We start from the raw sequence: 27,740 nt of genomic DNA on the forward strand, positions 1-27,740 counted from the left end.
AAAAGACACTGCAGAGCCACTGGTAGCACATACGCCGACGGGAGCTGCTGGAGAAGAATATATCGAATGAGACGGGACATCTGGGCACCTGGGAAGCTTTAAGTTTCCTTGTGGAGCAGGGGGTGCTTAAAAGAGAAGGTGACAGGGTGGCACTTCGGAACCTCTTCGGCTACGAGAAAGGCATTGCCGAATGCTTGAGGGGCCTTGTTGAGGGAGACCCCTGGAAGATCCACTTGGATGTGAGAGAGGTTCTTCGTGAAGCTCAACTGGATAGATTAAGGGCGAAGGCCGGGAAAACCACAGTATGACTCTCTCTAAGAAATCTAAGGCTGATGCAAAAACGTCAGTTTCAGAAGCACAAAATGACATTGTTCAGGAGGTTAAGGTTGAGCACATGGATCTTGCGTTTCCTCAGCCTGATACTTCAAGCGCAGTCCATCACAATGGAGCAATTACAACATGTGATTCTTCTCAGTGCTATGAAATTACAAAGCTCACTATTAAGGAGGAAAGTGTAACTTCAGACTCAGACTCCTCAAATGACTCCACTAACTTTGACATTGATCCCTCAACTATAGAGTTAGACCCCGATCAAGTGCGAGCAGCAGAAATGATGTGCACCAACCCAGTGACTGTGATCAGTGGGAAGGGGGGTTGTGGGAAGACCACAGTGGTCAGCCTGGTGTTTAAGGCGGCCATGGAGCAACAGACAAGTGACAGAGAAGAGGTGCTGAAGGCCTGTGAGGACTTTCAGAATGACTCTCAGGGGTCCAGTAATGGTCTGCTGTCAGATGTTCACAAGGAGAAAAAAGATAATGAAAGTAGTGACAGTGATGAAAAAGCCTGTAGAGGTTCTCCTCACTGCTCCTACAGGAAGAGCTGCTTCACTTCTCACCAAGAGAACCGGTTTCACTGCTTATACTATGCACCAGGTATAGTTCTGCGACTCTGCGTAACATAACATAACTTTACATTACATCGAATTTCCTGATATAACCTTACATGACTTAAAAATTACATACAAACATAAGGATTAAAATATACACTAGATATAACTTTACATGACTTAATTCTTTCTGCAACATAACATAATGTTTACATAAACAATTGTACACAACATAACAATATAAACACAAGTTAACATATATTTACACTACATATCATAACAACTTTACATATAACTGTATTTCACCAGCTGCATAAATTTTTAATGATGGTACACTGTCTTAAACTTTACATTATATTAGATAAAGTGTCATAATATAGTAATACTAATAATAATATAACTTTAACTAACTTAATCATAACCACGTTACATAGTAATTTCGCAGCATATATGCCATAAACATTACGTAAAATTTCAGAACTTAATGTTAATTATTGTATTAATTTTTTTTTACAGTGGAAACATTGTATTTGATAACATAATGTTACATATACAGTACATAACGTAATACTACTTAATATTTCTTGACATTTAACAGCATTTACATTTACTTAACTTAGAAAACATTTCATACATCACACTTGTACAAGGTTTGTTAATGGTTAATGCACTGTTGCTGTTTTAACGTGTTTCAGTTGCTTTAAATACCTTGTATTAGTTACATATATTACACACAAAAAAAATCCCCATTCTTTTAGGTTTTATGGAGTTTCATGAACACAAAAAAAGATGGAAGTGGAAATCCTGAGGCATGGGAAGTTCTCAAAGGTGGCGGGTTGCTGGTGGTCGACGAGGGGAGCTTGGTGTCTGTTCAGATCCTGCACTCTATTCTCAGCATGCTTACCAAACACGCAGAACTCCAGAAGTTCATCCTTTTGGGTAAAGGCATATTGCGTGCATAATACTTTTTTTTAGGGTTTATTTACAATGCATTTTATTGGCAACATTATTCTATAGCTTAAGTACCTTCTTGTATTACTATTAAACAAGCAAAACATTTATCTGTCTCTGCAGGTGATGTGAGACAGTTGCCCAGCATTGAGCCTGGAAACACCACTGTACGATCTGTTTACAGGTCTCGGGAAGGTCCGGTGGGCCATTGAGATGCGGACCAACCATCGTTCAGAGTCTGAGCTCATCGTCAGAAACGCTGGAGTGTGAGCAGATAGTTTGAATTCTTAAATGTTTTATAGGGTTTATATAAATTAATACAATCTTCCTCCTTTTACTACCTTTGTGGTTCACAGACTGCCGTGTGTGTGTTTGTTTAATATGGACTCAAACCTTTATTAATTATACTTTTGTTATTTCCCATAAACTTTCAGCATCTCAGAGATGGGTATAAAAAAACATTACAGTCCTCTGGAGTTTGATGCCACTGTAAACATGATGAGACCTTCCAAAGTGCCATCTGACAAAAGGTTCATTTTTGTCCAAATCTGTGGTGAAAATGATGGATTTGGTAAGTGAGCAGTTATGAAAAATGTGAACATGTTGGATGTTTTTCAGTGCATTTATTCTTTTTATAACACTTTGTTTTTATAAGCTGGGACTGTAGAATGATGTGTGGTAATTACACTGTGACTGTGCCTCAGAAGCACATCAATTGCTCATGCATCAAAGGTGTGAACCTGACGGCCCGTGCAATCAGAATAACAAAAGAAACAGATTTAGATCACATATTGGTTCCTGTATGTCTAGCATATTGCAGGATTTCAAAGGATAGTTCCTGAAAACACACTTCCTGTCATCTGTGAATCATTCGACACCTTGGGTTGACATCAGTCAATCAATCCAGAAGCTAGACAGCCATCTTCAATACATTTCACTCCCCACAAGCACTTTGGTGCAAGTTTATTGCAATTATAATAACAAAAGCTCTTGACGAACATTATTGGATGAGGTGTAATGTTACGAATTCACTATAATGGGCAAAATGTCTGTATTTTGAAGTTTTTTTAATCATATTTTGCTGCATAGACCTCCAGGATGCCATTACATTCTTACTTCAGGAAGGTCCTGGACTGGAGGATCATAAATTGTCACAGTTTGTGGCTTTCAGAAGGTAAGACCGATTACACTTTGTCACACTATGCTGAGAATCTTTTTCAGCAAATGTTGTCGCTGAGGCTAAAATTGCTGTTCTTACTGTTCACAGAAAGGACTGCGAGTTGATCAATGAGCTTTGTTGTAAACATTATTCTAAACATATTACAAGGTGTGTGAATAGAAGTTATTCCTTTTCTTATAACTAAATAAGTAGGACCTTTATAGGTTATGTTTTTTAGCAAATATTTTGGTGTTAATATTCAGTTTCATTCATTTCAGGACTTCCAAAAACAAATTGAACTTTCAACCAGAAGATAAAGTTTGCTGCACTAAGAATGGCTATGTGACAGACCATGAGAAGAAGAAAGAAGTAGTGACTTCCTCTGATACTGCCAGAGCTGAACAAGACCGCGCTCGGTCTTCCCATGATGATGCTGGAAATCAGACACAAAATGAACAGACGAAAGAGAAGAAAAAACGACTGTGCAATGGGGAAATTTTCTTCATTAAAGATGTACTGATTATTATTTAGCAATTTATATATGTTTTCATTTAATAATCCCCAAATTCTGGCTGGAGAAATAGAAAAAGTCTTTTTTAAATTCTTTTTAAATTCTAAATGCTTAGTTTTAAGTACATGAGTAATTATATATAAATTTAACTTGCCATTGTTATTGTTCATCAATAACAGGATGTGACTAAAGAGGATGAGGAAAACGGACGTAAAATGATACGCTTCCTGACACTAGATGATGACAATGGATGTGTGGTGACTTGTAGCTACAGGGAGCTACAGAGAGAGTGTAAACTGCGCCATGCTTGGGCAAGAACCATTCACACCTTTCAGGTACTGATCCTTTTTGTTAATTTATGGCCCCATTCACACCTGACATCAGCATTTGTTTCAGCTTCATGCAGCTCTTTTGTTTTCTCACTTTAGGGCTCAGAGGCCGAAACTATTGTGTACGTTCTTGGAGACAGCACTGCTCAAAACTGGCAGCACGTATACACTGCAGTAACACGCGGTCAGAAGCGTGTTTATGTGGTGGGTAGAGAGCGTGATCTAGAAGAAGCCATCAAGAGATGGATCATCCCCCGTAACACACGATTGTGCCGCTTCGTCACGAACGTAGTTTCCCAGCAATGTCCTGAAGTCTCGTTGACTCAGTCTGCCTTCAGTCAGAATCAAGTAGAAACTCCTGTGAACCACGGTTTCGGCCCTTCACAGTCTACACCAGTGGCCTCGCAGACCCCTAGTCGCCACCACTCGAAGCTGTCCAGACCTTCATGTATACGCCACCTCTATGAAGATCAAAATGAACGAAGCCATCAAAACATCAAACGATATCTGTTTACAAGATGATGTAGCATTCACTCAAACTTACTCTTGGTCACCTATGGACAGTTGCGATGAGCCAAGCAAAATGCACAATGAAAATGCATTCGAATTATCCAATCATGTTGATAATGCACCATTGTTAGAAGAGGTCAGCTCTCCCTCGAATGAATGCAGTAGGGGCTCTAAACGGGTTATCCCTGTAGACATCTGCTCTACACCAACTAAACAACCAAAGGTAATGGATGCAATAGAACATCTGGAAATGATCAACAAAAAATGTGTCATTATGTAACTGTGATTAAAAAAATAATAATTGCTAACTGTTTAATAGATGAAGATCTCAATAAGCTTTACTTGCCACATGTACATTGGTGCAATGACATTATAATTGTGCAATGATGAAGAAATATGTATTTACACTAATATATTATAAATTAAATAAGATGCAGCAAAGCAATGAACTAAAAAGTGCAAACAGATGTCCATGTATTATCAAACACTCAATTGAATATGCAGAAATAATCATTTTAATGGAATGATGTGTCAGATCTTTATATTTAAGATTATAAAATTCATTGCAAATTATTTTCAAAATGTATAATATATAATGTCCATGTGATATTATTGGAAATTTAAGTCCTATACTAAAGGTTTTTTGGCTGAATGTGCATAACATTCTGTCATCTCCTCTCCAGCAAACCACTTCAGAAGAGTCTCCGCTGGGCAGCTCAAGGCTGAAGCTTCTGTCCATTACCAGTCCCAGCCCCAAATCTGGCAGGCAGCTCTTCCCAGACAAATCATGTTCTCACAGGAAACAGCCTTAGTGTGGTCCGTGCCAAGACCACATGTCGAAGCTGTAAAGAATGTAATTAATGCGTTTTTTGGGGTGTGGTTTTCAGAGGATTTGGATGAGCACGAGTTAGCATTTACATAACGATTAATTATTAATAATTTGCTAGTTTTCACTCATGATTTCTCTAAAATACTGTTTAATAATAGTCATAAGAAAAAGAACGCCAAGAATAACTATATCCTGTTATATATTGTGATACTATGGAAGAAATGTGTGAGTTCCATTTGAAGTCAGACATCTTTAGAAAAACATTATTTTTAAATCATATGTAACTAACAATTGTGTAAAAGAATGATAAAATCTGAAATTTGCCATTTTACACACCAATACAAGAAAATGTTATCGTATCTAGATCAGATTTGTAATTGAAGCTTGTCCTTGTTTATTACGATGTCATTTTAAAATACTTTTATATATTTATCTAATATCTTGCTAGCAGGATATTAAAAAAAGAAAGAAAGAAAAAACTCCCCTCAGTGTTTATATAATGTAAATCAAAGTTTCTATCTATTAGGGCCAGAGCAATGTTTTGATTCTAGACTGAAGAATTTAGGATTTCTTAACAACGGTTAGGATGCACTTTAAAATCTCATTAAGGTTTGATTGGTCATTGTATTGTTATTGTTGCCATAATTTCACTTTTTATTTAAAGCCTGAAGGATGTGACAGGTTATTTTAAAAGCTCAGCATGACAGTTGTCTAACAATAAACCATTGAACAGTAGCATTTTTGTTTGTTTGTTTATTCAAATTCAAATGCCTGCTTGATCTATGTGTATGAAATATTCTTGTCCTTTTAACTTCACTTTTAATATATTTCAATATACACATTTTGTATAAATTAAACATTTAAAATGTAAGTTAATTTAAAAGTTTTTAAATTTAAATTTAAAGCTGCATTGGGTAATTAGTGTAAATATTTTACATTGCACATTAAGTACTTTGTTATATTGATTAAAATATTTTTTGTATACTTATGCATACTTTCGCATACATAAGAGAATGTCAGTGTCCGATACTCTCTTGTCTGACACTGACTCTTATTTTTCCTGTTTAAAATAAGTAGATTCATATATTATTTCCCTTCAAAAAGAAATCCCACTGCTCTAGTGTGATTTTGGAGCCTTCACTAACGTTAGTTAAAAAAAAAGAAAAGAAAGAACGTCATCATTCTACGCCTTACGTATTGTGGAATGATTGGCTGAAAGAGTGACGTGTCAGTGACGAGCGATCCCGGAAGACTCGTATTGTTAAAGCTGTCAGTGTGCAGTGATACTACTTTCCAAAATTAACTAATATTTGCAGTTCATTTCATTCAGTAATTAGAATTTAACATCATGTCCGCTAGAAATCCCGGAATGGATCTTGGTGAGCTGTTTTTTTTTCTATCGTGTTATCATTTTCTCCAAACGAATCCGAGCTTTTACATACCGCTACATTTTCCACGTGATAGTGTGAACATTAGATTAAACAAGGCAGAAAACATGAAAATAAAGTTTTTATTTTTTATTTTATTTGTGTAAGTGGTGTAATTTTGTCTATACATCTAACATTGAACATGTAAAGGGCAAAGTATATTCTTGGTGTTATGTGCAGTTAATTTTTAACTCCATCTGCATCTGTCGCGTTCTAAACTCCAAAATTCCACCTTCTGCTGGTCTTTGTAATTCATTTGAAGTCTTATTCTGAATTTTGTTTTTTCTTCCAAATATACATTTGATTTCAAACCATTTACAGCTGAAATGCACTTAATGAATCTCACATGACTTATGTGTCTCATGACTTGCATTGAGAAGAGGGAAATAACAAGACAAAACTGACTTTAAGACCTCTTTTATTATTTATTCTTGCTTTATTTTAGATCTTGAATCGGTGTCGAAAGTCAGAGTCAACACTCAGGCTGTTCTTAAACGAGCTCAGCAGATCCAGGGACGCAAAGTGGCCAAAAAACAGTGGCAGGTAAATAGTTGACTGTATTTTTGCTTTATGTCAGCTCAAATACATCTTTATTGACCTGCATTGTTATTGTAGGCTGCCTGGCTGCTGAAGGCCGTCACATGCATTGATCTGACAACACTCGCTGGTGACGATACACCTTCAAATGTCCATCGACTCTGCATGAAGGCCACACAGCCGGTCCGGCATGATCTGCTGAAGAGCATGGAGATGCACGACAAAGGTCTGTCACAAAGGTGCCTCTGTCTGGAGGATTGTTTCATGTCACATCATCCCTCTTGGCACTTGAATTCCACTGATTCCACGTCTTTCTGTTATATTCTTTTACTAAGATTGCTGTTTGCTATAATGTAAAACTATTTTTTTCCCTTAAACATAACTAAAAATGTATTTAGAACCTATTAAACAAATTACTGTTAGATGCATTATTCATAATAATGGATCAGATTCAGATATTTAGATCCCATGCAGATTTACTAGAACTACGTAGGTCAGCCTAATTACAAATAAATCGCAATAAAAAAAATATATAATAATAAAACATTACACTTAAAAAATGTATCAAACGCAATAGTAAATAGATTTATAATGTCACAAAAGATTACAGTTTCAAAATTTGTTTCCACAAAAAAAAAAAAAAATAATAATTAAGCAGCACAACTGTTGTCAACATTGATAAAAAGTTACATAAATATGGATGTAAATGTTTCTACAGCAGTTTTTAATTGTTAAACTATTTTATTTTATTAATGTTATATCTTCTATAATATATATTATATTTGATACTGTATTTATGGTTGTCCGAATCAATAACATAAGCTTGTCACTGTAGATCTGCCCACAAGAGGGAAACAAAGCTCTTTCACAGGAGTTGATTTGCTGAAGAGATCAGTGACTTACAGTGAAGAACTTAAATTCTACGGTTTGCTAAATAAAACCATAGTATGCAACATCATAAACAGCAGACATTAACAGGACTTTTAAGAATTTTTCTTTATAAAGGTTTGCTGTATTTTATTTTTAACAATTGTGTCTTTACATTAAAATTTTCGCTGATTTGAACACTGTGTGTGTGCATGATTTCAGGAATCACGACTGCAGCGGTATGTGTGTACCCATCACGGGTGGCTGATGCTGTGAAGTCTCTTAAAGCAGCCAACTCTAGTCTTCCTGTTGCATCTGGTAAGACGTTTGAAACCGCTCATCTTAAAACACGTTTCATTCCTTCTTCAAACAGCTTCCCAGAGAGGGTGCAACTGCATTGTCTCACCTCACAGTCTCTTTTGCTCATTCTCTTTGCTTCAGTGGCAACCGGTTTTCCTGCTGGACAAACTCCATTGAAGACCCGTCTTGAGGAGGTTCAGATGGCCGTGGAAGATGGTGCTACAGAGATCGATATTGTCATCAACCGGACTTTGGCACTCACTGGGCAGTGGACAGGTGTGTGTAAGCAGAGCGCTAAAGGAATTCCTTCTTAAACAAGCCTGTTGCTCTTGGTTTACGCTGGTTTCTTTCAGACTGAGCAACTGACATTGGCTATAACCATCAGCATGGTTTTCCGTAGTTTTTGTGTGATATTTTTTTAAACCAACAACCAACAACCTGTTGAGAGATAATTTTTGTCTCCTCAGCTCTCTACGATGAGATCCGGCAGTTCAGAGAGGCCTGTGGAGACGCCCATATGAAGACCATCCTGGCGGTGGGAGAGCTGGGAACCTTCACAAACGTCTACAAGGCCAGTCTGGTGTCCATGATGGCAGGTGAGAACATTAAGCATAGATATCAGATGTGCAATTTAGTTTTAAATTGCAGAAATGGGATTTCTGTAGGAAACTGCTTGCAGCTGTGCAGCCTTGAATCAATAATAAATAAAAATCTAGATTATTTTAAATGATAATTTTTAAGTCATTTTTAAAGGAAGGTTTTCAAACCGTTTATATCTTAACAGGACATTGATGTGAACACAGGTGTCAAATATACGTCTGTGTCATGTCTTGTACCATGAGCATTTTGCATCATTGCCCTTCGAGCTTGATTTGCTTCAGTGGTATTAATATTCCTTATTGCAAAATATATGTAAATGTCAGATGGCATGAATTATTATTATTATTATTATTTTTTTATTTAGATAATTTAAATGATTGCTATTATTCATTCATTCATTCAGTTGTTTTACATTACTTATTTTTGGACACGTTTTTCAAATGTTAAAAATAATAAATATTTATTTTAGTATATAAATACTTACTTTTTAAAGAAATAATAGGCTTCTGTCAGACTATTTGATAAGGATTTCTTTTGAGGAATTAACTTTTTTTTATTATTTTAATAATCTCCATCCCTCATATTATATCAGGAAAGTTGTGTCAAACTGATATTAACTTTATGCCTTAAAAAAATCTATATTTATTTTGTATTTTTTTTTTACATCACATTTATATTCTTAATTACAAATTTAGTTATTTTAAATATATAGTTATTAAAGCATTTATTTATTTGAACATATCTAATTATGTAACAATGTATTGTAAAATAGAACATTAATTTATTATCCAATATTGTGTAATTATTTTTTTGTCAAAAATGTATGCATGCATGTTTTTATTTATGCATGTATTTATTTATATTGTACAGTTTCATTTGTTTCCCTTTTGTCATAATAATGCACAAATACTGTTGAATGCCTGTGCAGTAACAGCATTCACCAGCAGGGAATAACTGAACAAGTTAACCTGTTAAATCTGACCTCCTGGTATGATCAAAACTAACAGGGATGCTTGCCTTAGCAAGTTTGATCTTTTGCCCACAGGGTGGCGCCATTGCTCATTCATTCTGCACTTTGCCATCCAGATGTCCAAACACACACACACACACACACACACACACAGAGCAGTCCAGTGACTGTATGCTTAAATAGCCATTGCACATTAAGCCGATTACTGTACCCAATTGTCAGCGGCTCTGATAGGGATCGTTATTAAAATGCATTGCTTTTGTCGCCGCGCTCATTCCTTAATCTCCCCTTGTTCCTATGAATTGCATATGAGGTTTCTGAAATTGAATGATAATTTCACCTATTAATCTGCGACGCCGGAGCTATTTTACTCCCACGCTCTCCGGCAGTGTCCCCCCGCACCGCCGCAAATGAATAGAGCTTCATTACTGTCGCCCGCGTTTAATAACCGTTATCCATTATCATGTAATTAAGACTCCCCAGAACGAATCTCAAGGATTATGTCAGTTTGAGGGAGAGGGTGAGCAATAGAGTGAAAGAGTGTCGGAGGAAAGGGGAAGGGGTGGAAAAAAGAGTGGAAAAACACATAGAAAGTATCTTTAATGAACTGGAAAATGTTCATCTTGTTCTGTGTGGTAATGAACAGTCATTAGACACGAGGAAGGGCAGGCGGGACTCGGGTGCTGGGGGTTAGAGCTGGTCCACAGTTTGTGGTTCATCCATTAGAAGCGTCATTTTATCTTCTATTTTTATCGGAACGCTGATAAACCGTAATTGGCTATGAAGGAGAGGAAGGGAGAAATGAAAGCTCTTATTGATGAACGAACGCACACCCTCTGCGCCCTCTCGACGGGACCATATGTTCTTGTCTAGCCTCCCCTGCCCTCGCGACTAATGTCCTGTCGGGGTGCAAAAAACTGACGCCTCTCCGAAGTGCTTGAATGGAGGTGCTAAAAATGTGCAGGACTTTCTATTTTCAGAGCTCGTTGAAATGTGAACTTTGACCTGTCAGTCTGAACAAAAACAAGTGTCAGATGGAAGTTTTTGGGGGTTGTTAACGAAGTGACAGTTAGAATGACTAACCGGTTTGACCTGTAGTATGCAGATGCAGTCTGACAATTAAAAACATGTTGTTTTCATTGAAATCTTTCAGTCTTTGCACTCATGTCAATTTTGAAGATCTTAATATAATTTTCAAGAAAGTTTCAGCTTGATGGAAATATCATGTGGTGTAATCCTCAAGTAAAAATTAATAGCTTATTTCTTTACAATTTGAATACATGCGATTGAATGAATCTTAAAGGGATAGTTCACCAAAAAATGACAATTATGTCATTAATGACTCACCCTCATGTCATTCCAAACCCGTAAGACCTCCGTTCATCTTCGGAACACAGTTTAAGATATTTTAGATTTAGTCCGAGAGCTCTCAGTCCCTCCATTGAAACTGTGTGAACGTATACTGTCCATGTCCAGAAAGGTAATTAAAACATCATCAAAGTAGTCCATGTGACATCAGAGGGTCAGTTAGAATTTGTTGAAGCATCGAAAATACATTTTGGTCCAAAAATAACAAAAACTATGACTTTATTCAGCATTGTCTTCTCTTCCGTGTCTGTTGTGAGCGTGTTCAAGTGTAGTGATATCCGGTTCGCAAACAAATCGCTTGATGTAACCGGATCTTCTTGAACCAGTTCACCAAATAGAACTGAATCATTTGAAACTGTTCGCGTCTAGTTTTTGTTATTTTTGGACCAAAATGTATTTTCGATGTTTCAACAAATTCTAACTGACCCTCTGATGTCACATGGACTACTTTGATGATGCTTTTATTACCTTTCTGGACATGCACAGTATACCATACATAGGTTTTCAATGGAGGGACAGAAAGCTCTCTGACTAAATCTAAAATATCTTAAACTGTGTTCCGGAGATGAACGGAGGTCACATGGTTTTGGAACAACATGAGGGTGAGTCATTAATGACATAATTTTTATTTTTGGGTGAACTATCCCTTTAATGATTTTGTTCAAAAAGGTTTTTATAAATAATCTTAAAGGGGCAAAATTATTCACAGAATGGTTAGTTGCTAAATGCAACATGCTGTGACTTGCAAAATACAGTGATATTTACCTCAAAATGTGATATATGACCTCACATTTTTTTTTAAATCTACAATTAATGTTTTTTATCTCAAGATTTGAATAATTTTAATTTGCTTAGATAATTCATACAGTATTTGAAATTTTGAATACTTGAACTTGAATACATGTGAGTGTATTTCTTATCGATTATGTTCAAAAAAGGGTTTTAAATGTATTTTTTTAGGTCATATATCATAATTCGAGGTACATATCTATTCATAAAAGGTCAAATTATTTGATATCAAGACTTGTTGGCCATTTTATATATATATATATACATACACACACACACACACACACACATACATACACACACTATCACTATTACTTTAAAGGGTTTTCTCTTTGAGATTTAAATAATTTGTGTTATGTAAATGTAATATGTATATATTTGATTATTATTATTTATTTAAATAAAGATAGATATATAGATATAGACATAAATCTACATTTAGAAATTAGAATAATTGTCTACATTGGCTTTGGCCTAAATAATCATCAAAGTGGACCAGACTTCATGCCAGTAGTCAAAAGGTTTTGTGTCTCCTGTATTTTGTAACCACTAGGATCTGACTTCATCAAAACTTCAACTGGCAAGGAGTCAGTCAATGCCACTTACCCCGTTGCCATCGTAATGGTGCGGGCCATCCGTGACTACTACTTAAGGACAGGCTATAAGGTAAACGACCCATTGAATCTCCAAATCACCTTCTTTTCCATAAATCATCCAGCCTGTTGACTGATGCATCCGTTGTTCCTCAGGTGGGTTTCAAGCCCGCGGGAGGCATCCGTACGGCGCAGGAGTCTCTGGTGTGGCTGACCCTGATGAAGGAAGAGCTTGGAGACGAGTGGCTCAGTCCTCACCTTTTCCGACTGGGAGCGAGTAGCCTGCTAGCTGACATTGAACGGCAGGTAATTAAACCAACACTGTGTTTCACACTCTCAGCTCCACTCTATTCTGGCTTCAGGTGTGATAAACTGATAATTACCACCCATTAAGGATGGAAACAGACACTATTCAGGGAGTGCAGAGTCGTGACCCTGGTATGCTGTGATGAATAGGATCTAGATTATTCCTTTTATTTATGTATTAGAATAAATGTAACCACTTTTGACAAAGCTTTTATCAATTTAGGTAGATTTGCTGCAGCTGAATTATTTTTAATCTGTCTTTTTATTATTACAGATTTACCATTACGTGACTGGACGCTATCCTGCATATCATGAACTCCCTATGGCCTGAATCTGTGCAAAATCATGGGAGATTTCAACCAATGAAAACTGTTCAGATCAGCCAGTGATGTGATGGAAATAAGTCATATCTGTTTATGAGGTCAATTATAAGTTATATTTATAAGTCACCCAAAAATGAAATTGTATCATTTTTTTCAGCTGTTCCAAAATTTTTATTAATTTTGTTGAACAAAAAATAAGATATTTTGAAGAATGTTGGTAACCAAACAGTTCATGGTAGCCATTGACTTCCATTGTGTGGAAAAAGAAAATACTAAGTGAATAGGTACCGTCAATTAGCTACCAGCATTCTTCAGAATATCTTTTTAACAATGGAAGAAAGTAACTCATACAGGTTTGGAACAAGTTGAAGGTGAGTAAATGATGACAGAATTGTAATTTTTGAGTTAACTATCCCTTTAAATGAAGTCCAGTATTTTTCATCATAAACTAAGAATATATTTTATTCTAATGTAAAAACTTGAGTTGTGAATGTCTATTTCAAGTTATCTTGCATAATAATTCAAACCCAAGAACATATCTGGATTTCTGGATGACATGGTGCAACCTGAACCATCTGAAGTAAAAGTGCTCACTTTACGTCAGCGCAAAGGCCTCTTGCATCACTTTCTCACATCTACGATTCCCAGCAGTTGTTCCTCAGACAAGTGTACAGATCTCGTAAGCTTCAACTGGGGTTACGCTAGCACTGTCCGAGGCTGATGTTATTTGACTTCCGCTGAACTAATTTCATTAATCAAGCGCTGGATGTCAGAAGTGTGTGTTTGGGATTAATTAAGAGGGGTTAAGAGAGTTTAAATGATCAGATAAAGCTGCGTGCCAGTTAGAGCTTCGTTTGAAGATGGAGAACTTTCTTTTTCTTCTCTCTCTTTCTTCTTTAATTAAGAGATCTCGGGCCGTACCCTTGACTGGGATGGAGGATAAATGACCGAATTAATTGTGGAATGGGGAATGAGCCGAGAGGTGAGAGTAGAGCAGGATGGAAACTTCTGTAAATTCAGTCTGAAAACTGGAGCACAAATAGATTTGTATTCACAGAGAAGCGATAAAAGCTATCTATCTATCTATCTATCTATCTATCTATCTATCTATCTATCTCACATGTTGATTGGCAGCTGTGTGTCTGTGTGTGCCTGTGTCTCATTAGCAGGGACTCTGGTAGTTTATGAGACCACACTGGCAGGACTGAGTAAGAGTGATGGAGCCCCGGCGCTCCGTCTGGTTCTCCCCACCTCCCTCAGGCCATGACAGATTAGCTTCACTTACATAAAGGCATGTAGATCATCTGCAATCTGGACCCGTGGCCCGCGCCACCAAGCCAGATAACACTGAGGGATTGAGCTAGCCTTCAGATTGATTCTCCCCTCCACAGACAAACACTTCCTCTTCTTTGCTCTCGTCCCTGTTTTTCTTCCAATTCTCGCCTCTCCTTTACTCAATCACTTTCTGTCCTTTAGGCAGTGTATCCGCTGCAGTTGTGCTTTGTATTTTATACAAGGTCATATAGCTGGCAGATATAATATGCATATTTTATTAATCTTCGTCCAACACAAAACAGCTCTTTAATCACACATTCTATGCCAAAATAAACAAATCTGACTACATAATACATGTGAAGAAATACGCGTTTGTATATTATACAGTATTCAAGTACCAGTAAGTTATGTCTAGAGCTGGATGATATACTGTATGGTCAAAAAGCCTAATCTTAAAATTTAGGATATTTAAGGTGAATAAAATATGGTCAAAATGTAGTTTTCTATTGCTTTTTTTCACTTGGTGAACATTAATAAATAATTTAAACAAATATTTGAATATATAAAAATGGCAAATGGAGACATTATTTTATGACGATTTTACGAATTGAACTGATTCACAAATGTAATTCAAAAATATTAACTCAACATTATTTTTGCTTCTGAAGTTTGTCTCATTGTGTCCTTTTGTATTTCCAGGAAAAGTATCGTGAATGTAAATCAATATATCGCCCAGCCCTAGTTTTAACAGTTTCCGCCATAAATCACATTTTCTTTCTTTCTTTCTTTCAAATCATTATGAACACATCCATTTGTTCTAGCAGTCTAATTTGATTATGAGGTCATGCAGTGAATGAAATGTAAATGAACCCAGGAAACAGCTGAAATGCCAAAGGGAATGACTGAATTACATGTGAATTATTCATTAGAATATGTAGGTCTACTGTTGAAGGCGCTGTTTTGCATTTGAAGTGTTTCATTACATTTGACGTACAATCTGATACAATTCCTAAAATCCCATAGAAATCTTGTAATGGTAAAACTTGTGGTTCACAACAGGATTCCCAACGGGGTCCAAAATTAACACTCACCAAGTGCCAAATGTATGTGAAAATTGGCTTTGGCAAGTAAATAAAACTTGCTTTCTAGTTGACAGGGAACTCAGACATAATGCATGGTTTAAGATTTGTAAGAACATTATTTTACCTTCAATGTGATCGATGTAAATCAAAGACTCCTGACACTTGGAATAGCATCCAAAATTATAATTTGAGGACTAAACAAAATAATATATAAAATATTTACAATCTATGAGCTACTTTATTCATTTTATTGTATTTAGCTGTTTTGTTTATGGTATTGTTTTATTTTTATATCAGTTATGAGCTCTTTTTTGTTTTGTTTTGAACTTTTTTTTTTTTTTTTTATTGCTGTTATTTTAACTTATTTGTTTTGTTTTGTTTTTGTTATGTTTTGCTGTCATTTTTCATGGCTACACATGTAATATCTATCCCCGCATAAAGCTTCCAAAATTAATATGAGTAAATAACCTTAACTTTGCAAAGTTGTTATTATTGTTAATTAATTAATTTAAGATTTAAATAAATTTAAATAAATATTTATGAATGTATTTTTGGACTAAAAATGGAACTTTCTTTCATGAAAATTGACAGCAGTGGCAAAAAAAAGGTAAATTTGGACCCCCCATTGGCAGCATTATTAGACCAGGTTATTCGTAATAAACTAAGGAACATAGGGTCGATCTGTCATATGTGTTTAATCCAGTATGTGTGGCATAGATTAGGTGGCTGGTGCAAATGCTCTTGTATATTGTGGCAGTAACCCGGTTTCTGAAACAATCTGACTGACTCTGTCAGCTGGTCGCCACTCACTCACTCGCTGACAAATGTCTTTCTTCAGATTGATTGCTTTTCTGCTGTTTTATTCATAAATGTTTTTCCTTTCTCTTTGTACCTTGAAGGAGTTGTGAAAAATGGTGTGCTATGGGTGGTGTTTCCAGGCTAAAAAAATCATTTTTAATGACACGTGAGTCACCTGTCAACTACATTCATCACAGGCCAAGATTTTGCGTGTTGGAGGTTTGTGCGTGTGCTTTTCACATATTACCCAGCGGCAACACCAGCCTAGCTCGTAATCAATTGCTATGGAAACATGTTATTCTCTGTGATTAATCGCATACACACATCTTATGTTTCTCTCATTTGTCTGAGAGCTGCTCAAGGATGCTGAAACAGAAATATCCAGCGCTGTGCTGCGTTCATTCTGATAGCGTGCCTCTGCTTATCATTGGCAAGTCGTCTCTCGGCTGCTGAATTTGAACATACTGAGAGACAAAAGAGAGCAAAACGACTGTAAAAGATCTGTGACAGAATGTCAGAAGTTGTCTTCGAAACGCAGGCGGTGAGATTATGAATAATTGGTAACATTTGTTGAGCTGACATAGACATTGAGGCCTGACAGTTTTGTGTCAATTGGATGTTAACATGCTTGTTTTGACATCCTCGATTTTGGAGTATGACAAAACTGATATTGTCCATTTATACGTGTATGGTGTGTGTGCCACGTTGACCGAACCTGCTTTTGACAACTTAACTTTCCAAGCTACATGCTAGTCATAATCTAATAGTTTAGTGGTTAAGCTCTTATGCTGAAACAGCTGTCAGTGACTGGCTATAGCTATGTTTCTCCTGTAATAAATCTTTCTTTTTTATATTTATATAAATATGATTTCCTTTTATCTTTAGAATCTGCTTTAAAGATTCACATTTTAGTTTCATTTTGACAGCCAGATCCTCTCCATCTTTGACACTTTTTATTATATACTATTTTTATTGTTTTAATACATAAAATGATTAAATTTTATTAGTTTTATTTTATTTTATTTTATTTTTTTGCTTTGCTTTGTTGTTATTTTTGTCTTATTTTATACAATATTTTATTACATAAAATTATTAAATTTTATTTTCATACCAGTTATAGATGTTCAACTTTTTTATTTATTATTATTATTTTTTGTTTTCTGCTTGTTTTGTCTTGTTGATCTGATCTGATCTTCAAGATAATGTGTCAATATTTCCAGGTTTAAATTAGGAAATATTGAAAACATTTCATTCAAAGTGGCATATCTACCAGAAAGTTTAAAAGAACAGCTCTTTAAATTTTATTTTCATTTTAGCTATGTGTTTCTTTCTTTCTTTCTTTCTTTGGTTTGCCATGATTTGCAAGAAAATTTGTCTGTATTTTCCAGGTTTAACTTTTATATTGAAATCTTCGATTTTTGTGGTCTCCCAACTTAATATTTCCTTTAAAGCAGCAGATCTGCCAGAAAGGTTAAAAGCACAGCTGGAATGAATAATAGTTTGGGAAAATTAATCCTGCACATAAGAAAAGCTGTCCTTCATGCGCACATCAAGAAATTTCATTCAGCCACAGGAGAAAAGATTTCTTTTGTTCACTTTGGGTTGAAGGTCATCAAAACTCACACTTTGCATCTTATCAACGCAATAAAAGTGAACCAGGTGGAGAAGACAATTAATCTCTAATGATATTAATGATGCAATTAGAACATATACTAGTTTTCCTGTGAAGGGGACGGAAACTGGTAGCGATGGCTGCTATCCGGGGACTTCACTAGTGTCAGTCTGAACCTTCTGATGCTGCTGTGATGCACACAACAAAAGATCCACGGCTTGCACATGCAGCGCCGCTTGTGCACGAGATTCTCTCGCTGTGTGCAGTTGTCTTTGAATGTTGACCTTGGCACAGAGCTCCCTAGCGACCAACTAGTGAAGGAATATATGTATATGAGATCAAACCTGCTTTCGGGCCTCACCTGGCACTGGTCGTCTGATGTCTGACTCTCCAAAGAGCCTTTTCTCCAGCCACACTTGTCAAACACTGCTGATATTAACAAGGAAAAGTTCATTAGCTTTGATTTCTCTCAGCTATGCAGAGGAGAAATTATTTGTCATTGGCAGATCAGCCAAGTATTTATAATCCATTAAAATGTTATGTGGCTGACAAAATGGAAGGTGAATGGCTTTTGCAAAGACTAAGGTGAGTTTAACTGTTGGCATTAACCCAATATCAATAAATCCTCATTCAAGTAAAAGATTATGTTGGCTGACAATAGAGAATTGTACCTAAAAGATGGAAAAGTTAAACTATTTAATTTTAAGCTTTAAGTGAAATACATCAACAGTTTATTGTGAATCACAGCTAAAAGATGTCGATTAGTTTTAATTTCATTCAAAGCTTTTAGCCAAATCTTTCATTTTTTTTTACTTTTATTAGCTGGCTAGTTTCATTAGCTGTTGCTATACCATATATATTAGCATTAACATCCAGAACAGATGTTGTGTAAGGTCCAAAAAAAAATTTTAAATAAAAAATACGTTTTCCGCTACTCAAAAACATTTCCAGTTAGCATTATGCTAAGCTAATGTTTAAATGAACAACCTAGGCTCATCTGAAAAAAAATCTAAATTATGTTTTGTAAGAAATTCCGCAAGTGCAATGCTGTACCAGGTGAGCTACCGAGCAAGTTTACAATGTCAGAAAATCTATGCATATGATTCTACTTATGTGCTGCCAATGTTAAAATGTATTCGTTTACAAATCATATGCTATGGTATATGCTTTGAGGTCATATAGTAGTGTACATGGAACACTGCAATTATTTACATAATTTTCAGGATTGAGATGTATTAAAATAGCTGTCTGTCATTTCTAATTAGCTACCTAATTGAGTACCAAAAGTTGTCTTAGCCAATTGAATCCATTGGATATTTATTTAATTTTAGTTTTCTCTGGCCTTTTACAACTGCCTGAACATAATACTAGTTGCTCATTGGTTTTTGCAGTGCCCAAACCCAAGCCCTCAGCCTCTTCATAAGTGAGAAACTGATGTACATTAACAAGGCTTATTTCAGACTGGGTTTGGGCTTTACCAAAAATAAAGGCCACATTTGCAGCACAATCAATATGGAAATACTTGTCTGCGCTCAATAAAAAAAAAAAAAAAAAAAAAAAGGCTTTAGAGGAGGTTCAGGTGGTGGAGATGAGTTTCAGGGAGGCACATTGAAAGATCAAGCTCCATTCGCAGATTTCAACATTTGATGGATACTCCAAAAACATGCCGGTGATCTTTATTGATCGTCTTGGTTCTAATCAGTGAGTGTAATCATTGACTCCCGTGAGGCCATTTGGGCAATTTTATAAATGCCGTTTTAAAATTCAGGTTTGCACATCATGAAATGTGCTTAGATTGGACCAATTTGCCTATTTTTTTTTAAAAAAAAGTATACATCCAGGTTTTTGGGGACACTTTTACCAAAGTGAAATCAAACAAGATTATAAAGGTTCATTACAAAGTAATGGTTCTTTATTGACATTGGTTCAGTCAAGAACCTTCAACATCCACGAAACCCTTCCATTCCACATTAGGATATAGTGGAAAAATATACAGTGGACTTTTAAAAATGTCCTTTCTTTCAAGAACTGTTTACTGAAAGGGGCCTTTGGGAAATCAAAATGGTTGTTGTTAAAACCTCCTCGACTGTGAGGCTTTATTTTTAAGCGTGTGCTTTGGTAGAGAGGTTCTTCACATGAGCATCTGTATCTACACTGTAAAAAATTTCACGTAAAATCAACAGTAACTTACTGGCAACAAATAGCCAGCAAGCTTCAGTATTTTATTCCACGGTAATATTACTGTAAACCTGACTACAGTAGTTCACAACATACTGTATAATAACTTACAGTATATTTATACTGTAAAATTAATTACAGTTCATGTTTTTGCACTGTATTTTAAAATACTGTAAAGTTACTATGCAGTATAATTGATTACGGTAGTTTTTATATTCACATATACTCATCTATACACAACATATAACTAACTACAACCTGTTACATGCTTAAAAAAGAATGAAATATAAAGGCTTGTATGCAAAAAAAATTTCACACAGTTATATTACTGATTATTAAATGTCACGTAAATTATGACAACACTCAGAAGTCCATTTAAAAACTTTTATTACAATTTAATTCATTAAATGGTAAAAACACTCTCCAGACTTGACAGGGCCAATGCAGATCCCAGGTTTTTGCTGCCTATAGAGAACAAAACACAAAAATTAAGTTGCACTACAGCTTGACCGACATCAATGTGATAAACAGACTTGAAAATGACTTGCCTCTTTATTAACTCATCAGCACGCTGCAATGTCGAACAACATACACGCTGAAAGAAATGAAAAACATATTCAACACTGCATAGACCTACACAGAGATATTCGTTTCACCATGCATCCCCAGATGTGGAAGTGAAAGAACATTCCATAACCTGGCATGTCATATTAACACCACTGTGTGATTTGTCAGCACTTGGTGTAATCACTGCATGGTTACGATACATATGTGTACGAAGGCCAACGGCAGTTTTGAAGTTACATGGACACTGGAAAATCCACAAGAGAATCTATAGTTTGCAAGATTCCTGTGTTCCTTAGCAAGTCTGACAAATTCTGGAATAGACTTTACTGAGTACTGACACACTTTGCAAGATAAAGGCATTTCTAATCTTATTTCCAAACAATTTTAACTTTAGATGCAGAACTTACCCATCCACATCTGGTGACTTCACCAATGATTTTTACCTGTAAGACAAAGAGAAACATGGATCAGTTAAAACATAAAAAGGTTACAAAACAATTCCAATATGTAGAATCAAATTAAATAATTTGAAAAGAAAACAAATTTCAAAGACCAGAAATGACAAGCTGTCAACTTAAATGCAACTTAAAAATAGCACAAAAAAACTTAACATATAATTTAAGTAAACCTGTGCATTTCATTTATTACTTGTAAAAAAAATGGCTAATCTATTAAATTATTATTATTTATTTATGTACCTATTACAATTAATTTGAGATCTCTTGGTGTCCTAACAGAGACCCGATTTCGAGGGAGAACCTGATTTGTCACAAATAAGAAATGAGAAGCACCCAAAGTGACAAGAATACGGGGATTATAATAGCCATTATCGTGAATATCACACAATATCAAATATACAACTAAATTATCCGCAGTGCGTTGGCAGTGGCTGTATTCAGATATTAATGCACTTGAAGAAGTTAATGAAAACAAGTGAGCAAAATCATGGGAACGTCTGGTCTGAAGAAGGACTATACCGAGACGAGGGAATTAAACCGGCCCGACTTTCACTGCCTGTGTATTCACTTTAAATGAATACATCGGTTGTACTCACGCAATAAATGCATAATATAACTGAAAACACTGTGATTGTCCCTTCAAGTCGTGCATAACATTAGTGTAATAGGTCGATTTCGAACATAGCTTTAGGTTTAGGCGCGTAAGGCCTCGATCGCGACAGGACACACGCACACGGTGAAAGTTACACACAAATGTTCAGAAAGAAGAACATTTCGATTACTTTGTTCTAAACTTGAAATTATTAACTAACATTAACAGCAAAGCTTGTGATAATTAATATTTGGTTAACGTTAGAATGTTTGTGTTACAGACTACTATCAAACTCACCATCGATTATTTAGTGGTAACGTTAAAACGAATATCTTCCCTTTGGGGTGAAACTTTTTGAAATACACATCTTTAAGATACTGAATAAAATTGTATATCTCACCTGACTGGTTCTCGTTGGTCTTGTTCATCCTCAAAGGCTCAGAAAATGAATTGGAAAATGAGTGCATGCTGACGGTTTAGATGATTGGTTGCCAGGTATATCGCGTAAGATTCCGCTCTTTATGTAATTAGTGTGTTTAATAGAAAGCAAAATAATAATATTAAAAATATATCATGGGAATTGATTTTATCTATTTACCTAGCCTATATTTTTGACATCTACATCTCTACAACTACCTCCCACCCACAAAATTGTTGGCTATAACCTATGAGATTAGGTGGGTTTTGTGTCCAAATCTGGCAACCATGAAGATACGCAATTAAAAAACACCCACATAAATCATTCAGCTTTTTTTAACTATATACCAAATGCCTTAATATATGGGTTACCATATGAAACGATGTATTATAAAATTCCTTATAAATAAATATATAATTAATAAATAAAATTCCTTGTAAGTTGGATTATTACTGTCATCAATTTAACAGTAATATAAGGATTACTGTAATTATTTTCCCACTCTATTGTTTTTTTCAAAGAATAGCATAAATTGACAGCAGCTGTCCTGTAAATAGTTTCTACAGTAAGACAAAGCTGGAAATACAGCAATAATACTGCAAAAGTTATAAAATTGACAGCAACTTACTGTAAACTGTTTCTACAGTAAGCTTTCTCTGATAATACAGCAATAATACTGTGAAAACAACAGAAATCGTTTACAGTGTAGAGAATCTCATCGCTCATGGTGGATCTGCGTTCATGCAGACATGTTTCCTGAGGTGTTCTACCCCAGCTTTAATCTATATTAAATTATTTAGTTTCACAAGATGAAAGCCTGCTGTTTGTTTTACAAAACTTTCCCAGGTACAGTCACTGCCTGAAGCCTGCCAAAGGTTGAAGATACAGAGAAGAGCGAGTTTGCACAACCCAAACATGTTCTTCAGGCGTTCTCGGTTCTAGGAATTGGCCTCAGCACTGCTCGTTCTTATATATTAAACATATACAAGCATTACTATACATATACCGGTCGACAAGGGGCAAATTTATCAGCAAGTCCTCTGCGTTGTGACAGGTCAAAGGGATATTTTTATTAGCTGTAATGCTGGGAAGAGATCTGCTGGCGTGTAGGAGACGGAATAATCGTTTGGAATGGGGATTCTCAGCGGACTCTTCTGAGCTCGTCAGCTGGTGTTTGAAGTGTTCGCTGACATTGGGAAAAACTCAAGGGCAGGGGTTGAGCAGGAAACAGGCTCTCAAATGAACAAGGGAGGGGAGCCAAAGAGAACAGAAGAGGAAAAACAAAGACAAAGGCGACTTCACACAAATTGTAAGTGGCGTTTGTGTTTTAAGTTGCTTGTGTATGTTTGTATATGTGTGGAGAGAGTTGCTTCTTAACTTTTTTTTTTTATTAAATATGAGATATAAGCGTTTCCCTCAGAGGCCTTCGAAAGGCTTAAGAACCTCAAGGATCTGGGAAAAAGACCTTCAGTTTTCCACCTTCTCATCACTTTGAGATTCAATCAACATGAAATAAATTTGAGAAGGACACTTCACTTAGTCTACACTCAGGTGTCTCTCTCCCTTCATCTGGAAGTAAAGGAAGGAACCAGTGTACTTTTAGGAACTTTGAACCTGATATGAAACACCACAGGGCCTGCAAACGTCTCTTCTGGGGTGGGATGGTGTTCAGTTGATTGTCTTGTGTCCACAAACGTGTGTTGCAGCCAAAAAGATGCCCTTCAGTTTGAGGTGAATGTTTTTGTAGGCTCTTTTAGAGTTTGCCTTAGTTAAAGTGCTTGTACTCAGTAGCACACGTTTTATTAACCATTGAGGTACAAGAGGCGGTGCTATATTGTGAAGATAGTCATAGGGTGTCTATGGCATGCAGGTATTACTGTCATTTTGAGATGACTACTGACGTTACAAACTTTGGAATAATTTGGTTCATAATACCGAAATGGATGCATGTCCAACTTTCTATTTGTGTTTATATTGTATTTGTAATGTCTTTTTATTTTCCGACATTTAAAAAATTATCCTATGTATTATTAATAGCCCATAAAATGTAGCCTATGTATATATACTATTAACACCAGACCTTTTCTCTGAACTAACTTTTCCAATTAACCAACTGATTCCAAATTAAATGTTTAGTTTCCAAAACTGTTGTCCCATTGCACAATTAAAAATACAACAAATAATAGTAATCTTTTTAAAATTATTATTATTATTAATATAAAAATTATGTAGTATTAGTATTACTATGTAGTATCAATCAATCGTTTTCTGTTACAAAAAATGTGTTAACACTGACTCTGAAATTATTTGTATATATCCCAAATATGCACAGAAATGAATAAAAGTGTTTTTCTTTGGGGGGGATTGTATATACAGTGTAAAACGCTGTCATTTTAGGCCTCTCACAACACATGCTTGACATTGAAAGTCTGTGCACTCCAACCTGGAACAAGGGGATAAATTATAGCAAACAACAAAAAGTTACATGAAGTTTCCCTGGGTGTCCTTGTGACAGGCAGTGCATGGCATAAAATAGCACAGTGCGAAAAAGAGGACAACCCACTAGACAGCTAGACGAGAAAGGAAACAGTCATGAAGAAAACATGAGACTTGTATTCTCTTCCTCGACACATATTAAAACCGAGCGAGGCTGGAAACGATTAAACAAAATCTACTGTCGAGGGAAAATATATTTAAAACTTTTTTTTTTCTATCAGTCAAAACTGTGACAGAATTGTCACGGTCTCCTTTGAAGTTAGCGATGGAAGCCATCGGGGGACCTCGCGAGCGGGTAAATAAAAGATGGAGCATTTCTTCCCCTCTTTCCTTGGCTGGTTAATAGGGCAGCCCCCGCTGATCAAAAGAACATTAGCTTTGATTAATCAATCAATGCCCTGGCGGCCCGCTCCTTCCTGTCAATGACTGGGGCCGCCAGCTAGCACACCGAATGGAGGTTAGCGTATGATCCAGACCCATCCTCACAACGCGGCAAACATCCGGCTGCCGTTCTCACGCTGTGATGCCAGCTGAAATCCCCCTCAATCGATCTTTAGTACCTTTCACGGCTTTAATTTGTGAACCTTTTCCTTCTAATGACTGTGTTTGAGGTTTTTGCGTTTTACCAAAGCAGACTTCATCCTGTCTGTGCTTCCTCGTTTGAAGTCATTTGAAGTTTTATTGCTGCCATAGAGGTGAAGTTTAGTGCGAACAACAAGAAAAGAATATTACAGAATATTTAGAGTGGTGCCAGCTTTTGCAGTTTCTAGAGATTTGTTCACTTTATTTGATAAAAGTGGCAGTCCATCAGTGATGCCTTTGAGTTGATTTGCTAATTAAAAATATAAAAAAATACCATTTATTGGTGAAGTGGTCTGCCAACCTGAGAAAGGTATTCCTTTGTTATGCCAGTAGGTGACAACAGGTGAGTGATTGATTTATGAGTGATTCATTGACTTATTCACTCAACCATTTCATTAGAAATTACTGACTGCATCCAAAATGAAACAAATAACTGTATTTATGAGTGAGACATTGACTTTTTCACTCAACCAATTCATTAGAAAACTCAGATTTATTCTAAAATGAAACATCTATTTATGAGTGAGTCATTGACTTATTCACTCAACCAATTCATTAGAAAAAAAAAAAAAAAGAAAAGTTTCATTCCAAAATAAAACAAATAACACTATTTATAAGGGAGTCATTGACTAATTCAGTCAACCAATATGTAAGAAAACACTGATTCATTCCTGAACATGAAATACTGTGCTGTTGCAATGAATCTGCTTTGCTTTCATGGTTAACTTTGTTCATTTGTGAAGCAAAAATACAGTAAATATTGTGTCTAAAATTTAACTTAGTCTTAATTTATTGCTTTTATACAACGTTCAATTAACGAGATTATATTCGTCATTTTATTGAATATGAGCATAGTTACTAAGCCTATGGGCAGTTGAACTTGAGTGCTTATATAAGAGACTATACATGATATTTACACAAATCTCTGAACAATTAAACACATAGCAGTTTAAGCTAGTCAACATTATGACCAACCTTAAAGATCTTTCATGTGGTTCACAACAGACCTCATGGTTTCAATTCTAATGGACTGCAATGCTCGGCAAATGCAAATGTAATTTCATATGACAAGGAAAGTAAACTTTCTTTCTGGAGTTGTGTGTGTAGGGGGCTCCCAGTGGGGGACGGAGCGCTGAAGAAGCCCTGTTCCAATTCTGTCATTGTCAAAGTTTGACATAATAAGCGATTGTTCACGCGCCTTTGTTGAGTGATACAACACAAGAGCAGGGTCCCAATTCCTCACTGTTAATTTTTTGTTGTTTAAAGGGAAAAACACAAGATGTCTATTCCTTTAAGGGATGCTTGGCAGTGCTTATGCTAAGTAATATAACAAACCTGTCGTGATGTCTGTTTGAGCACCTTTTATCTTTCCAAATCCACAGGAGGGCTCTACCTTTGCCGTGTCGGAGAGAAGCGGCATCTCTGAAATAATTTAAGTAGCCCTTTTTTGAAAGCCCAGACAAGTTAAGAGAATTCACATCTAAGATCAAAGCTGTGCTGGTGCAGTGCCACTAGAGTAAGCATTGGCTCTCTTGCTTTCTATGTTGCGATCAAGTGCTTTTTTGTGTTTAAAAGGCTGTGCTAGCTTTTCCTAGCATTTAACTATAAAGTTGAGCATGTCTACATGTTTACTGCCAGGTGTGTGTGAGTGTGTGTGTGTGTGTGTGTGTAAACAGCAAATGAAGTGTCAAGATATATATGATGTCCACTGATGGAAAGCAGGCGTTTATTATGTACCAGCCAAGAGACTGCTTTATCTCTAACACCAACATTAATGTAAAGTCAACAGCGGACATTCATTCTGTTACTTAAAATTATTCAACACTTCAGCTGACTTTTGAAAGAATAAATGGTTAATGCACTGAAAAATGAAATTCTGTTATCATTCCTTATTTCATTCCTGTTTTGATGTTTGACAAACTTTTTGCTCTTTCACATTTTATCTGCTAAGTATAAAAGTACTTGCATTCGTAAGTAATAAAAAGGGTAATTTTGAGATAATGTATTTTTCACAAATCACAGTGTGAAAAAAAAAATAAAGTATAGAAAGTAAATATAAAGTCACAATTGCCTTTTTGCACACTGGCAAAAAAATGACTTCCATAGTCAAGCTCCAACAAAACCTAGCATAACAGCAGTCTGTTTGTGCTATATTTCAAGTCTTATATTTATGCTTATTAATTTAGCAGATGATTTTTTCCAAACCTACTTGAAGGATAAAAGTAGAAGAAATAAACCAAGCATGTAACACAACACAAGCACTTCTAGTTAATAAGTGATTTTTTTAAAGGATTTTTTAAAAATGGTTTGTTGAGTTCAATCAGAAAAGCTCTTCAGAAACTGTACAATAACATTATGTGAAGAAAAGTTCGACATTTTTCACAGATAATCTCAACATTGAATCTAGCCGATTTTTCCTGTCTAGAA

The 27,740-nt window shown here is 35.8% G+C and overlaps 1 protein-coding gene, 1 long non-coding RNA gene and 1 pseudogene across 2 annotated transcripts; 2 read left to right on the forward strand and 1 right to left on the reverse strand.

Annotated features, from left to right (window-relative positions):
* LOC113056960 (DNA helicase B-like) overlaps positions 1–5,290 on the forward strand; it is a 5,595-nt pseudogene extending 305 nt beyond the window's left edge.
* A 1,120-nt stretch (positions 5,291–6,410) lies between these two features.
* On the forward strand, positions 6,411–15,025 carry LOC113064117 (deoxyribose-phosphate aldolase-like). The gene is made up of 9 exons (XM_026234697.1): positions 6,411–6,554; positions 7,048–7,145; positions 7,218–7,365; positions 8,229–8,324; positions 8,448–8,582; positions 8,774–8,902; positions 12,587–12,699; positions 12,783–12,932; positions 13,207–15,025. The coding sequence occupies exons 1-9, from the start codon at positions 6,524–6,526 to the stop codon at positions 13,261–13,263; spliced, it is 957 nt and encodes a 318-aa protein (XP_026090482.1). The 5' UTR covers positions 6,411–6,523; the 3' UTR covers positions 13,264–15,025.
* Positions 15,026–20,745: 5,720 nt separating this feature from the next.
* On the reverse strand, positions 20,746–22,296 carry LOC113056553 (uncharacterized). Its single transcript, XR_003277710.1, has 3 exons — positions 22,218–22,296; positions 21,175–21,210; positions 20,746–20,795 (listed from the first exon to the last, which is right to left on the reverse strand). It is a non-coding gene; the product is annotated as an uncharacterized LOC113056553 (long non-coding RNA).
* Between the last annotated feature and the right edge of the window lie 5,444 nt (positions 22,297–27,740).

This window comes from Carassius auratus, chromosome 4, assembly GCF_003368295.1.
Source record: "Carassius auratus strain Wakin chromosome 4, ASM336829v1, whole genome shotgun sequence".
Taxonomy (NCBI): Eukaryota; Metazoa; Chordata; class Actinopteri; order Cypriniformes; family Cyprinidae; genus Carassius; species Carassius auratus.